Source organism: Acinonyx jubatus, chromosome A1 (genome assembly GCF_027475565.1).
Source record: "Acinonyx jubatus isolate Ajub_Pintada_27869175 chromosome A1, VMU_Ajub_asm_v1.0, whole genome shotgun sequence".
NCBI classification, from domain to species: domain Eukaryota; kingdom Metazoa; phylum Chordata; class Mammalia; order Carnivora; family Felidae; genus Acinonyx; species Acinonyx jubatus.
Window position 1 is genome coordinate 175456126 of NC_069380.1, and position 16520 is coordinate 175472645.

Sequence of the window (16520 nt, forward strand, 5' to 3'; positions counted from 1 at the left end):
AATTTAAAGGGTTTAGGGCAAGGACTGTTTCTCAGGGGATTTTTAGGTGTTATCTGATACTTTTAACTATGTACAGCTAGTTCTTTGACAAAGTTTAAGGGTAAATAATAGAAAGAGAAACAGTGCTACTTTATTAAAATACTGAGTTTATTTCACATGTATATTTTTGTCTCCCCACCATTTCCATTTGTCTGACCACCACTACTACTATGTCCTATCATAACATTCCATACATACTTAAAACCAAGCAAAGGGTGGAGCTCCATCTTTAAAAACTAAACAGGCATTTTAGACAACACATTCTTGGCAATGGAACCTGGACAACATTTATCAAACACGGTAGGGAAAGTTCTCACTCTGCATTATAAAAAGGACAGCCAGATATCAACTGTTACAGAAATGAAATAAGACGGAAAATTTTAACAAACTGTTTAAACTATTTTCTTAAAGAGACTTCCTCCACTGCCAGAGATCTTGAATAGCCTGGAAAACAAAAAAAGAAATGTGGTTAAAAGAACCACAACACTTCACAGACACCAATAAATTAAACCATGTTTCTTTGTACAGTTCAACATACCTATTATTTTTCATCCTACCACCAAAAAGGTTCAACTCTAGATAATTAAGAACTGATTGCAAGGGAATTTATACTCAGACATAATTTACTTTCAAATACTTCAAAAAAGACAAAGTCATGTGAATCTTTGTAAACGAAGTCAATGGTACTAGTAGGCATTTAACAGCTTACATAAATGAAATGAAAGAGCAGAGAGGCCAGTTTGGCCAATGCTGCCTATGTCCTCTGCTCAGGGCTGCCAGACTTAGCACATAAAAATACAGAAAATGCAGTTAAATAAGATTTCTGTTAACACAGTTACATATACTTAGTTCTAAGCCTGTAGAACAGATATGAAAATATTACGTGTACTTGAAATACACTAGATTAACTACTCAGCCCTTGTTCTTATCTGATTTGTTAAAGCACTTAAAACACCCGTCTTCTATTCTAAGGCATCACCTGCTTTTCCATTCCTTAAATGTAAGGATTTAAATGTTGTCTACTGACAAAAAAAAAAGCATCCCTCCACTTCTACGCCTTACTTCAATACATGAAATCTATACTTGTTCTCATACTAGTATGAACATCCATGCGAAAGAATTATTCTTCAAATGAGTCATCAGTAAGTATAGTTGTTATACATTTCAAGTTCGCATTTCATTTCCTATCCATAAATAATGTTCTTTTAAGTCCCGGGGTGCCTGGCTGGCTCAGTCAGTGTAGCATGTGACTCGATCTCATGGTTGTGGGTTCAAACCCTACATTGGGTAGAGAGATTACTCCAAAATAAAACCTTTTAAAAAGTAAATAGATAAAAAAGTCTTGATGTTTGTCAATTCTTTACAGGATTCAACAAATTCCTTTAAAACAATAAAATACAGGTCAGTGAGTTCTTTGAATATCTCTGAATTTACATAATCCTGCTAAACAGTCATTTAAAACTAAGAAAGTAACCTTTATTTGATGTACTATTTAAAAAATGTCACTAAGAACATTTACAGCCTCTTCTCCCAAAATGATTTTAGTGCTTCAAATACATAGGATTGATTCTCTCAGCTACTGTTTTTCAACAGCCACTGGGTTTCAAATGCAAGGGAAATGAATATCAAATGTTGAGAGTCTCATAAAATCTTCCTGGTCACTCAGAATTTTGTACAATCAGTTTTGAGTAAACAATACCTTTAAATAAACATTTACCAAACTCTGATCTGTGGTTTCTCCACAAAAAAACTACAGTTGTTTTCATTAGCTCTTAATTCAAGAGCTTATACAAAGACTTACTAGTATTTCTCAAGTCCCATCTGGAAGGGATTTTACTAGCCAAATCCTCATAAGCAACTTTTTCACAAGGGAAACTGTACAAGCAATGGCAATATTTTATACATTGTGATTACTTGTATATGTAGGCACACCATAAAAACGTGAATCATTTAAACTTTGATAATCTCTACAACAATAAATGAAAATACTTTTTAATACTGTAGAAATTTCATCCTGGCACTTCAAAATATGCTTCCAGTTGTGTTTTTTATTTTAATTTTAGAAAGAGAAGAGAGCACATGTGTATGAGGGGAGAGGGGCAGAGAAAGAAAGAATGAATCCAGGGCAGGCTCCACACTCAGGTCCACATGGGGCTCTATCCAACAACCCTGGATCATGACCTGAGCAAAAATCAAGAGTCCGATGCTCAAACAGAGGCTGAGCCACCCAGGCACCTGCCCAGTATGCTTCCAGTTTTAGAGTCAGAAAATACTTCTGGTAACAGTGAATTCAGTTACTTTAGCTCCAAGACTGATACTATACCATTTGTGGAAGGCCTTTACAACTTTGGTTATTATTTTATCTTCTCTGAATTTTTCTTAATCACACACTTTATTTCACCACTTTCTTTGGTACTAGCGGGAGAAATCACGTCTTAGGCTTCCTTGTTAGTGCATGCATCTTTCCACTATTTGCAATACTGGACAATTGTATACTGCAGTTTCACAGACTTTTAACAAATGTCCAGTATTCAGAAAACTCACAGAATTCACTTGCATTTTGGGGTTCAAGTATAAATAAACAGAATAGCAACCAAAAGAGTAAAAACTTGAATTTCATCTCACAGCCTTATCAATCAAGGCTAACTTCCAAAGTAATAGTAAACAGTGTTGAAACACTGAAAAGGGTTTCAAATTGGAGAAAAATAGTGCTGCCATGTAAATGATTTAAGTGCTACCTACTGCTGCAGAAAATTACCTCAAAAGGACAAATTTCATTTACTGAAAAAAGTTGGACACAGGAGGCTTAAGGATTGATTCCTGACAAAAACCATTTAACACAGCATATGTTCTGTATATACAAGATACCTAGCACCCTTACCTGTTTTTACATTTTCCTTACATTTGAGTCAGCAACCATAAAACAATAAAAATAAATGCATCAATTTCTACTAACAAAATAATATATAACACAAATTAACAGCTGATTCAAGCTACTACATTGAGTATTAACTACAATTTGACTTCTTGCTTCCTGATTTTACACATTAGGTCGATTTCAGCAAAATGTGTTTCCCAAGCACACAAAAAAGCAAAAGACCAGACTACCTCAAATAGTCAAATGGAGCAAGGAAACCACAGCACATTTCTTTAGCCAACAGAGTAAAACTGCGCTCAGTAACAAAGAGATAATTTACCAACTATATAAAAACTGAGAAAAATGTACTAAGAAGTTATCTTCTCAATCTCTGCCAACTAAATTCTTAAGAGTTTCCATGTACTTAATCTGAAGTGTAATAGTCTGTGGTTAGGAACCTTTTAAAAGAAGCCAACACTTAAAGAAAATAATCATAAATAAATCACAATAAAAAATTTGGATTTGGTCAGGTCTCCTGAAAATTCAGTTACCTCTTGGTCAGTCATCCGGAAGCAATTCTTCACATAATTGATGAACTTGGCTTCCACTTTGGGAAGAGAACCACCCTAGGAGACAAAACCATTATTGCGTTTAAGTATAGGAACACTGTTTTTGAGATATTATGAAATTCCTCACAGATCTGCATACTCTTACATGGACCATTGGTTCCTTGCCCCTTCAACTCTTTCATTTTAAATACTGAGTTTTTAGGCCCAGAAAGACCTATTAGGCAACAATATTTAGAACATGAGTCTTTCATAGTACTCCTATATTGATAGGTTTGTCAAAATTTCAAATTCTCTCCAACCACCCTAAAAATATAAAATATGAGCTACAACAGATTCTCAGGCACTCAAATGTGTCAGCTTGACTGCCTACTCTATTATATACTACCCCAAACCAAATGTAAACAAATGTATACCCCTTGAGTACTGCAAAGAGATCAAAACTGAACATCACTTAATACATACTAAGAAACTAAGTCCAGCACGCTAACCTGGAAGTCAGTTCAAGAGGTATATGAAGTCCAAACGGGAGAAAAATTAGTCCTACATTTCACTGATCTCTAAAACTTGGCACCTCCTTCAGTTATAGACATAGGGGATGAATCACAACAGTACTAACACCAAGTTATTTTCAAAATATTTCATCAAATATTTTCAAAGACTGCAATTACTGCAAATATCTTGCGGTTTACAGTCATTTCTACTTTTGAATTATCTTATTTAACATACTAAGTATATCGTCTCTGTTCCTTATTTTGGTAACTAAATTTTACTTTTTCTTATAACCTGAAACATCTATGCGTTTTAAAAAGACCAAGGTTTCAGAATGCCAAAGGAATCATAGCACAAAATAACTGATCAGAAATATGGTATGGGATTCTTAAATTGCCTCTATAACCTAGAAAATAAACCTGTCATTTCCATTTTCAAATTATTTGCCACATACATTCTTATTTGATTCATTCAAATATTTATTGAGCAGCTAAGGAGATACAAACAAAGGTGATTAAAACATGGTCAAAGAGGTGAGGCAAATGCACAAATCATAGAAGGTATAATGTTCACTGAATCACAGCAGCCAAAAGAAAGTGCTTTAGGAGACTAAGAATGAGATTGCTTCCAGCCTGGAAGGGGGCGTGGGTGGGTGGCAAATCAGGAAAGGAGATTTGAGATTAAAATAGAAGACTTCAGTCTGGATTGTTGATGACACTCAGTATGGACTACATTTCTCTCTCCTTTTCCTCTCTCCCCAGCTTGGGGCTTAATTTACCAGTAGTGCCCAGGACTGTTCAATTCGCCTGTAATTAAACCAAGGAGATAGGTCCATATTAAAATGGGGGGGGAGGGTTATCTAAAAAGGTCATTTTAGCACTGTGTGAAAGGGATAAATATAAAGCAGTGACACCAGAAGACTAGAAAGGTTTACAGTATTACTAAAGCAAAAACAATACATAATACATTCTGCTTCTAAATGTTATTTTTCCAACTGACTCTTTACTGCACAAGGAAATCTACTGAAGCCAGGTAGAACCTAGAAAACACAGGAAAAACATGGGCAAAGGAGCAACTTTTCCTCACCATCCCACGTTTATTCTCAAAAACTGGGGTCTAATATTATATCTCTCAGAATTCTAGCTTTTCTCAAATGTTTGAATACATTTAAATTGATTATTCCATTCCATTTTCTACAAGTCCAAATTCACTAGTTTAAGAAGTTTAGTTCTCCAGTCAAGTAAGCAGCAGGATGAGAGCAAATTTCTTGTTTCCACTATTTAAGACAAAAGGCAACTAAATGTAAGCGTATTGGTCAAAGATCCACATATATTGACTGGTAATACCTTGGTGTAAAAGGCAAATAAAAGGACTCAAATTAGGAGTTTTTTTTTTTTTTTTAACTATACCAAGCAACCAGCAGCTTGCAATTTTGTAAGACTCATACGCCCTCTGCTGGTTCTGTAGCATCTTACAAAAAGAAAGGAAAACGTTCTCATTGAATCCTTAACATCCGAAGTCAGAGACAAATCTTAAAATCAACTTACTTGTATTTCTTTTATGAAAGAATATATATGTAACTTCAAATACGAAAAAAAAAAAATCACTGAGACTAGAAATGAATGTAAATAACAAATAATACACTTCTGAAAACCAAGAGCACATAAGGGTCAGATACATCAAGGAAAAACAATAAGGAACAATCTTGTTCCAAGCCTTCACAATGGTGTTTAAGAGGGGGAAATATACCTTTATCAAGTTTCTTCAGGAAAGATCATTTTACTCACTTTTTCTATACTTGCTTGCATTTTTGCTTTAATGTCTTCTACAGAACTAGGTCCTTTCGGTGTTTTGGGAGTCTTTTCCTGTTTTTTGAAAGATTCTTGACCCTGAAAAACAAGTTGAATTTCGAAAGGTTGTAAGTGTATACACTTACGTATACTGTTAAAACCCATCCTACATACATGTTCTCAAGAAAAGCATTATTTACAATCCTTCCTTGTAAAATGTATACAACCAGAATTCAGGTATCATACAGTAATTCATGACTGAACAATTATATTTTTAAAATCGTTCCTTAAAAAATAGAATAGTTTGAGTTTGCTTTTATATTTCACATCAGATTAGTTCACACTTAAAAAGGATACCATCAAAATTGAAAGCATAAGGCTCCAAGAATTAAGCAAGTCAATGCAGCTAGATGCCTGATACCCATTCCCATAGCTTTTAAATAGTAATCTCCAAGACCAGGTATTGTGGTTCCTTTAAGCTGCTATTAGGTTCTAACATGCAGCCAGGGTTGAGAAACTCTGCTATGCCATAAATAATATCTTTCAACAAATAAGATTCCTTACAGGAGACAACTCTAACACAATAAAATCTTTGTGCTGGCTTTCTCTTCCACTAGAATGCCAGAAATGATACATATAGGATAATGATTACCAACAAGCATATTTTAGTGCTTTAAGACATCAATTACAAGTGTTCTCCAAGCACTATCAAATTTCAGACTACCTTCTTCCTCAGAACTTTTAACTTTCCTAACTACTTCAACAAAGGCTGTGTTTAGGTATATGATGCCACTCACTTTTGATCTTGGTGTTGATGGTTTTGAGTCTTTTCCATTCTGGTTAGATTTTTGTGCATTTTTGGCTGGAGTATCTCGTATAGACTGCAATTATAAATTAATCTTAATCAATGCCCTCCTACGTAACTGCCCCAAACCATATAATAGTAGTAGTTTGCTAAAACCAAAAAAAAAAAAAAAAAAAAAAAAAAAAAAAAATTCTGACCAAAGTTTTAAAGTGGAAGAAGGCCACATGGGTAAAAAGTAGATCACTGTCCACTACTAGGAAATCTTAAGACTACCCCAACTCAGGGCTAAGTTTTAAATTTTTTTTTTCAACGTTTATTTATTTTTGGGACAGAGAGAGACAGAGCATGAACGAGGGAGGGGCAGAGAGAGAGGGAGACACAGAATCGGAAACAGGCTCCAGGCTCTGAGCCATCAGCCCAGAGCCCGACGCGGGGCTCGAACTCCCGGACCGCGAGATCGTGACCTGGCTGAAGTCGGACGCTTAACCGACTGCGCCACCCAGGCGCCCCATGGGCTAATTTTTAAAGTATTAGATCATTAACTCCTCCCAAGCCAGCTTTCATTAACTACAAGTGAAGAGCACAAAAATTTATCTATCATCATTTGTTACTAGCAACTTCTGGCAACCCTGTACCATTGTATCCTACTTACTTTCTTTACTGGAGCCTTTTCTTCAGCTTCCTCATCATCAAAATCATCATCATCATCACTACAAATGAAATGAGTCATTATTACTGATTCAACGCACTCATAAACCAAGAAGCCTATGTAGAAACTGGCTACGAACCAATTTCATAGAAGAGCCAATGAATCAATAAGTTTAGACAATCAAATCAAGGTATTAAGAAATTTTGAACTTTCTGGAATTGACAAAAAGAACTGAAAGCAGGATCTTAAGAGATATTTGTCCATTCATCATCATTATAGCATTATTCACAATTTCCAAGAGGTAGAAGCAACTCACATATCCATTAACAGTCAAACAGATTTTTAAAATGTTCTATATATTTAATGGAATATTTGAGGTTTTTTGACAGTTATCACAATTTACATTCTTGGAATATTCTGTTTTAATGAATTCCTGTCACATGCTGAAGATGAATAAATCTTGAGGACATTAACTGAAAAAAGACAGTCGCAAAAAGAAACATAGTGTACAATCCCACTTAACACATCAAAAGTAATCTTTATACTCTTTATAGAACCAAAAGTAGAATGGTGGTTGCTAGGGGCTGAAGATAGAAATGAGTTTTTTTCATGAGATTTTCAGTATTACTACAAGAGTTTGAGACCTGTCAAACAATGTGAATATGGATAACATTCCTGAACTGTACACTTTAAAAAAAAAACATGGTTAAAATGAGAATTATGTTTTTACAATTAAAAGGCATAAAAATTTTACAAAGTGGAGATTATAGTTTAAAGAAATTAAAATAAACACATCTAACGTTCACAGATCAGTAGAAATATTTTACTGAGGTGGCAACTCTATTAATCTACAGGTTCATCGAAATCCTTGAGTCCCTGCTGGCTTCTCTATAGAAATTGATCCTAAAATTTGCATCAAAATTCAAGGAACCGAGAGCAGCCAACAACAAACTTGAGAAAGAACAAAGTTAGGATTCAGTATTTTCAAAAGAAACCCACAAGAACTACAAACCAGGACAATTGTTTTAGCAGAAGGATAGACCTATATCAATAAAATTCAAGAGTTGAAAGGCTAATAAATAGTGCTGGGAAAACTAGAAATCCACATGCAGAATTTAAGTTAGTCCTCTACCTCACACCATGTACAAAAACTGATTCAAAATGGACCAAGGGTCTAAATTTTTAGGTTTGACACCAAAAGCACAAGCTAACAAACTGGACTTCATAAAACCTTAAAAAAAAATGTAAGCTAATATAACACTGTGTTGTCAACTATGCTTCAATAAAAAAAAAAAAAAAAAAGAAAAAAAAAAGAAAAAATTTTTGTGCAAAGGATACCACTGAAGAGTGGAAAGAATGGAAGAAAATATTTATGAATTGTATGTATCTGATAAGGGACTTGTCCCAAAACATTAAAAGAAAACTAACACTGGGATACCTAAGTGGCTCAGTCAGTTCAGCTCAGATCATGATCCCACAGTTCTGTGAGTTTCAGCCCCACATGGGACTCTGTGCTGACAGCTGGGAACCTGCCTGAGATGTGTTCTCTCTCCCTCTCAGCCCCTCCCCAGCATGCCCACGCTCTCTCAGAAATAAACAAACAAAAAAACCCCTCTTTTAACTCAGTAATCTAGAAAAAAATCAAGACACAAACCTTGGATTGTGAGTAACTTGTTCTGTGAGCGTTCCACAAGACGAGCAAACATGTCTATAATAAATTAACTTGATAAACCAGTGACGTCTGTAGTTAAGAATAGTACGTGACACCAAACATCCTATCTCACAACTAAACCAATGGTTCGCTCTGTAGGATTGGGGGTGATTGTCTCCTATGCTCGGATGATTGGTCTCAGGCCGCAGTGTTTGGTAGAAATCAGTGATTTTTCAAAATGTTGGAAGGTGCCCACAACTGGCACTAGGGTATTTTTTGTCACTTCAAAGCGCCTATGGACAATCCTTTGCTTCATTCTAGGTCAGGCTGCCGGCAGATACAGACCCTTTCCTCTGCTGCTTTATTGCCAGTTACACTAAATACAATAGATGACAAGTTTATTAATACTGTTCTGTAAAAGATTCCACTGAGCCAATTGATAGCAGTGATGCCATTACTGGTAGTGAAAGTCATCCTACACAATAACCCTCCTCTCGTCTCCCTCACACCAGCTATGAAGGTTTTCCAAGTGCAGGTTAAATTCTCTTTATGTTTTGTATTCTTTATTATTTTTGTATTATATTCCAGTATTACAATCATTTTCATATGAATATTTTTGCATTGTGGGACGAATCATCTGAGTTTCCACTATTTCTTATGAGGAAATTCACTGATCTATGAGTGCAAACATGTTTCTGGAATAAATTATGCCTGCAAACCAAGATTTTACTGTACTAGGAATGCTTCAACATAAATAATTTTTTTAAGTTGTGTATTTCTTTTTGAGAGACACCATGCACACGCGAGCAGGAGAGGGGCAGAGAGAAAGAATCCCAAGTAGGGCGTGATGCCACAAACCATGAGACTATGACCTCAGCCAAAATCAAGAGTTGGATACTTAACCAACTGAGCCACCGAGGTGCCCCAAAGTAAATGGTTCTTTTAAAACCCAGTCATAAATCACGTATTGTATGATTCCATTTACATTAAATATGCAAAATAACTGATTTTATTAAAAATGAGAAACAGTGGTTGAGTAGAGCCAGGTGAAGGAAGTGATTATAGAATGATTTCGGACGACATAACAACATTATATAGTAGTCAAAAAGTTATTCTTCAAGGCGCCTGGGCGGCTCAGTCGGTTAAGCGTCTGACTTCGGCTCAGGTCATGATCTCACGGTTCGTGAGTGCGAGCCCCGTCAGGCTCTGTGCTGACAGCTCAGAGCCTGGAACCTGCTTTGGATCCTGTGTCTCCCTTTCTCTCTGCTCCTCCCCTGCTCACGCTCTGTCTCTTTCCCTCAAAAATAATAAATATTCAAAAAAAATTTTTTTTTAAGTTTCCTTTCCTTCTCAGGAGCAGCTTCATCTATGTGCAACCAAAGGAAACACCCATCTTTTCAGAATTGGGTTAAAATGGTCAAGTATCATGTAATACATACAAAGCCATAGATACAGTCCTTTAAACAGTGATTCTGTCAATTTTGGCTTTAGAACCCAATCCCTTTATGTGCCTCCCCACACTAGAAACAAGAATGACAATGATTTCTATAAAACCACTGTCATAAGCGGTTTTATTTAACCATCTCTACCCTATACATACGTTATCTGACTACCCACCCCTTTACCCCTTCTTCCCTTCCATGAAAACTAACTTGGGCCTTAACAAACACACACACCCTTCATTCTTCCCACACTACCAAACCTAAAGGCAACTTGGAACATGGAAGAACAGAGACTACTCTATGTTGTGGTTGTATCAGGAAAAATCCCCATTTTAAAGACAGGAAATCTTTCAAAACCCAAGCAGATTGAAGGTAACAATCAGGTCCCTACTCGAAAGCCTTTCTTCCTAGAAGAGATTTTTCTCCTCAGTGAATATGCTACTGTGCATAGACAGTATACCTAGACAAAGGTAACCTGAAATCAAGGACTAAATAAACTCAAATATAACTAAGCACCATACACCATCCATATACACCATCCATATTTCTCATTTGTTTTAAGCCCATTTCCCCTATTTCTCTTGGAGTGTATCACTTTAATTCTTACTGGTAACTATACTCAAAAGCTGTTAACAATAAAGTACCAACTATATTGTTTTAAATTTGATATGCAAGTAATTTTGAATTTTGTTAAGCATTCAACTCAGCCTTTTCCTACTTTCTGCCTTCACTGTCCTGCCCAAAGGGCTTTTTAAAGAACTACCAGGTTGGCTACTTGAGGTTACTGAAAACCTAACTCCCAGATATGATCATTAACTAGTACATGTTTGATCAGTCTTTCCTATATTCTATTCGAATTACGTTTTCAATAAATACATATGGACCAACCTGGGAACTCAGAAACAAAGCTGTCAATTAAAAGTTCAACTTATTACAAATTACTGACATTACTGGAAATAGGAAAGACCAATTATAAATACCATTTTATTCTTTAGTGGGCATGTAACTGTTTACTTAGCCTAACCAAATTTAATAAACCTATCAAATCCTTTCCAAGAAAATCTTAATCTCTTTTAGAAAAATTTTATCAGTAACAATCAGAGAACCAAGGGCCAAAATCCTTTGGGGGGGGGGGGGGGAATTCGTTAAATAACAACGCACAAAACAAATGTTGCTGGAGCTATTCAGATTCTCTTTTCACCCAAACCATTCATCATAAACTGTTCAGTGGAAGACATACCTAATCACATGTTCACTAAATCTTCGTCAGAAAAAAAAGTTATCTAGTCGGACACGTTTGGGAAATCCTGCATACTCTTGAAAATTTGCAACACACTGCAACTTTTCGTTAACATTTCTGAGAAAGAGCCAACAGCAGGGGAGGGGCAGAAAGGGGGAGACACAATCTGAAGCAGCCTCCAGGCTCTGAGCTGTCAGCACAGGGCCTGACGCAGGGCTCGAACCAACCGTGAGATCAAGACCTGAGCTGGAAGTAGGACATTTAACTGACAGAAGCATTCCCACACTGCATTTTAAAGGTTCTTAATCCCAATAGTATCCTTCAACTCAGCTAATGTAATGTAGTGACAACCACCGATCATTTACCCTTTCTTTAATTAAACTCTTACTTAATTTCATGGAGGACTGTGGTAAATAACTTTCATAAACTACTCCCCATACAGCTACATCAAGTTTCTAGAACACACTTACTCTTCATCATCATCGTCATCATCGTCATCTTCATCATCATCTTCATCGGCAGCAAGTTTTACTTTTTTCTTAAAAAATAATACATATATATATGTAAATATATACACACATACTCATATACAAGTGCTGATCTTAATCACCAAACCAAAGACCAAAATAAGAGATCTTTATCCTATACCTGTGGAACCTTGCTACCACTTCCAGGGGCAGAACGCTTTCCAGATATACTAAGGAGTTTCACATCCTCTTCCTCTTCATCTTCTGACTCTGCATCTTCCTCCACAGCTAAAATAAAAAATTATTTATTAGCTATGAATAAAACTCAACCAACAAGCAAGAACTCAGAAAAAAGAGCATAACATACAGTAAGGAGCATTTAAAAATTTTAAATGAACATTAAAAAAGAACTATGAAAACAGCAAATAGGGAACCGAAAATTTTTTTAAAAAGCAACTTTGAAGGCCAGCACTCTACTAGGCTTTAAATGAAAAACAAAAACAACAAAAAAACAGGCTTTTCCAGTTTAAGTTACTCTATTTCCACTTCAACCTATTAATAAAGACAGCAGTACTAAAACTAAGCATGCTTTACAAAGTCCAAATTGGGAACAAAGTTAATTGCATTAAGAGAGAATAAACAGCACAATATATAACATACCTACTAAGTGCTGTCCACTAATATGCACAGGCCCTGAACCGCATTTCAACCGTAAGACCACAGGTGGTGTTATTTCAAAGCCCCCAAGGGAAACCTGAAAAGGAAAAACTTTTAAAAATCACTAAATATTGTGAAAACAAAAGTATTTGGTATAAATACCTGTTCATAACAGACTTACAAAAATGTAAATAGGCAAACTCATAAACCAAATGAACAAACCAGTGAACCTGTTTCTCACCTCTAACAGGTAGCAAACCACTATGTTCAAGAGTTGACCATTCAACCCCACAGTGACATAAGACACAGCCAGTTACCAGAAGTACCAAAGAAAATTCCTTCTTCAATACCCTTGGTGTAGTAACCTAAAGGGCACCTACCGTAACACAACAGAATTAGACCTTAACATAAAATCCAGCAGTTAAGTGCCCTTACCGTTGGCTGTACAGACATTTTCAAAGTTGCCAGTGTGACTTTAATTGGACTGCCTTCATAATTCATTGCCTCTGCTTCAACAATGTGCAATTCATCCTTTGCACCAGCTCCTAAACTGACCTGTGAACAAAAAGTTACTTCAACTTTAGTTATTCTACTTTAAAATTCCCCCAAAATTTGTCTGCAAAAAAGAAAAACCAGAATTATAAACCCATTATCACCACTGATGGAAAACTAATTTGTGCACAACGTTTTCTCAAGTTTTATGTGCCCTTGGCAATCATTTCTCATACTCAAATTTGAAACGCTTAAAAATTTGATGGCATTGTTATAGGTTATCATCTACCCACAGTATGGATCACCTAATGTTTACTGACCACTGACTGCAAGCTAGGCAGAAAGGCTACAGGCTAGTCACTATAGAGGACAAAAACATTTATCACTGCCTTAAAGGGCTTTACAATGCAGCCAAAGAAGCAAAGTACATAAATATGGGCAGCCGAACAGTAGTGGGACAGAACTTTGCGTGATTACTAAATGAGAGGTAAAGAGGCCAAGTTTTACACCACAGGTACGTAAGCAAATACATACAATACTCAGTTATAAAAAATACCATTACAAAGTTATTAAGTCACTCAAACAGGAATAGACTGAAATCAAGAAAGGTTAAATAGTTTATTTTGAAAAGTTTAACTTACCGTTCTTAAAGATAACTGGTGCTCGTTTTCATCATTATCCACTTTAAAGTGATAATCTTTGTCAGCCTTTAGTTCACAACCTGAAAAGGGGAAAACAGCAACAACAAAAAAGAATTAGCTCTGAAACTTAAGTGAGGGTAACCAAAAAAAAAAACAGTTAATTTGTGAACAGATTTTCCACTATTCTAGCTACCAGATGGCAAGGCAGAAGTATCTCTTCCTGGGTTTCTTAAACACAAGTGTCTATAAATATCAAATAACATCCATACAGGGCTTTATAAATTCTACTTCCCCACTATACTATCTCATTTTCAGTTACACTATTACATTCTTAGGTAGAAACAGGCCCAAAAGTTTAGTAAAAACTGAAACCAGTATCTGAAACTAAGTCTAATATACAAGGTTGATAAAATCGCACTGTTTAAAAAAAAATTACCTACCTAAATATACAGGACAAGTGGCAAATTTAGAAATGAATGGTTACACAAACACCTACGTGAATTTGTATTTACAAGGGAAAAACTACAAACATGGATCAAAACTTGGCACAGGGATCAATATCCTATCCTTGAAGTTAACAGAAATGATATGCATTAAATTATGCTCAAATTATGTTTAAGATTAGCTATATTATAAGGATATTTCCAATAGAAAGGATTAAACCGTATACTGACCAGAAACCCCAGCTAGTCAAAAGAGCCTTACTTAATGTAGGAGTTATCTACTCCCATTCCATCAATAGGCAAGTTGTTTCAAGTACCGACAGAATAACATTTTAATTATAGGATTCCATTTAATTGTCATCTAACAGTTACGGGTACATAAATGCCTAAATGTTATGTCAATTAACACATCTCAGCATGGTCTATTAAAAAAAAAATGTGTAACCAAATTTGCACTATTTCACAGCCTGACTGACAACGATATGGCCACGACAATCAATTTCACTTAAGATTCAAAAACCAAAGCTGGTCCCTTTCTACTATGGTACTGGAGTTCTGGAGGGAAGGGAGGTCAAGATTCCAAAATTGTATCAGATCTTATGGACTCAAACTGAAACCTACACACATCTCCTATCTTTTCAAAAAGGCTGAAACCTACACACATCTCCTATCTTCTCAAAAAGGCTGTTTGCTCAATGCCGCACAGAAGGCTGTTTCCACCAGCTTCCCTCCAAAAAAAAAGAACAGACATATACTTACAAATAACGCATAGAGACAAGGGTCTTGCTTTAGATCTATCTAGTCTCTAACTACAAGTACAACCTTCATTGAGTCACTTCAGTTCTGAGCACGAGCATCGTCACCTGCAAAGTGGGCTAATTTCCATTTACCAATATGAGATAGGAAAAGTACTCTGTAATTGAGATCTGCCATCCTAGATGTTAAGCACCGAACAAAGACTTCCAGAATCTTGGCTCTACTCGCCACTTCACCCAACATTTCCCGCCTAACAGTTTCAATTAAGCCCCAGGATCCCAGGCTCCAGAGTGACAAGACACCAGGGAGCCCCGGATGTAGTGCCCACACCCCCCTCCTTCCCCCAACCACGTGGCAACCACGTGCTCCCAGCGGTTGCGGCCTCCTCACGCCCGGCCGCGCCTCCCCTCCCCCCGTAAGCGGCCGAGGCACCGGGACTGAATTCTCCGCTGTAGGGCTCCAGACTCCTCAGGCCTGAGGCCAACGCCGGGCTATAAGTATCCTTTCCCCCAGAAAAGCAGACACTGCCGCACACCACGGACCCCCACAACCTCCAGCCGGACGCCGGGACCCGGCATCAATGACCCCAGCCAAGAATCACAAGCCTACGAAATCACACACTCCAAGGGAAAATAATGCCCGTGGCCCTACCGTGTGCTCCAGGCAAAGCCGACCCCTCGGCAGGCCGGTTCTACGTTACCTCAGGCCCTGGGCCTCGGATCGCTCACGCCCCAGGCTTCAGGCCGCTCCTCCTTCCACCGCTTCATGCTTCAGTTCTCCTCTCCCGGCCTCCCATCCCTTAAGCTGCAAGGCCCCAGCGGCCCGCTTCCCTCCCTCTACCAGCCCAGGTTTCTCTACCAGCCCAGGCCTCAGTGGGTTTCCCGCCCCCCCACCTCAAAGCCACCAGGCCCCGCTCGGCCTCGCCCCAACCCCCCAGCACTTACCGAAAAGATAGTTCTGGGGCCTCAGGGGGCTCATGTCCATGTCCATCGAATCTTCCATGAGGTGGTGGCACGCACTTAGGTGGGAGAGAAGGCGGACGGAGAGAAACGACTACTGTTCCACAGAACAGCCGCGCAGGACGGAATCACACCAGGGAAAGGACGCGGGCTCCCTGCGCACATATATAGCACCGTGAAGATCTCGCGAGAGCTTCCCAAGTCCCGTCTCCGCGCGCGTGCTCGGGAGCCCCCCCTCCCTGGACGGTCGCCCTCCCGCGCAAGCGCTCTTCAACCCCACTCCTTTCTACCTCGCCCCCCACCTCCTCCAGGTACTTCGCGGGCTCCCACCGAGCAGGCGCACTCGTACCCGGGCCCCACCCCTCCGCCGGCGCCGCCTGTGCGCACGCGTGCTTTCTCCTGGTAGCGCGCGCTACCCTCCTCCAACCCTTCCACGTCCTCCCCGGTTCTGGCGGGCCGGCCTAGCGCCAGAAGCCTGCGCTGCCCACCGTGTAAAATGGCGACGGCAGCCCTTGGCTGTACTAGGTATGGAGAGCGAGCCGGTTGCAAGTGACCCAGAGAGCAGCTGGGTTCA

At 38.1% G+C, this 16520-nt stretch overlaps 1 protein-coding gene across 2 annotated transcripts; it reads right to left on the reverse strand.

Annotated features, from left to right (window-relative positions):
• Positions 1–126: 126 nt before the first annotated feature.
• On the reverse strand, positions 127–16127 carry NPM1 (nucleophosmin 1). 2 transcript variants are annotated; one of them, XM_015070502.3, is made up of 11 exons: positions 15932–16127; positions 13789–13868; positions 13091–13210; positions 12659–12752; positions 12180–12286; positions 12002–12069; positions 7202–7259; positions 6542–6625; positions 5742–5843; positions 3448–3522; positions 127–483 (listed from the first exon to the last, which is right to left on the reverse strand). In XM_015070502.3, the coding sequence occupies exons 1-11, from the start codon at positions 15987–15989 to the stop codon at positions 445–447; spliced, it is 885 nt and encodes a 294-aa protein (XP_014925988.1). In that variant the 5' UTR covers positions 15990–16127; the 3' UTR covers positions 127–444. The 2 variants fall into 2 exon arrangements, with proteins under 2 accessions (XP_014925988.1, XP_014925989.1); XM_015070503.3 differs by lacking the exons at positions 127–483; positions 3448–3522 and adding an exon at positions 4497–4760 and having other exon boundaries at positions 15932–16100.
• Positions 16128–16520: the final 393 nt, after the last annotated feature.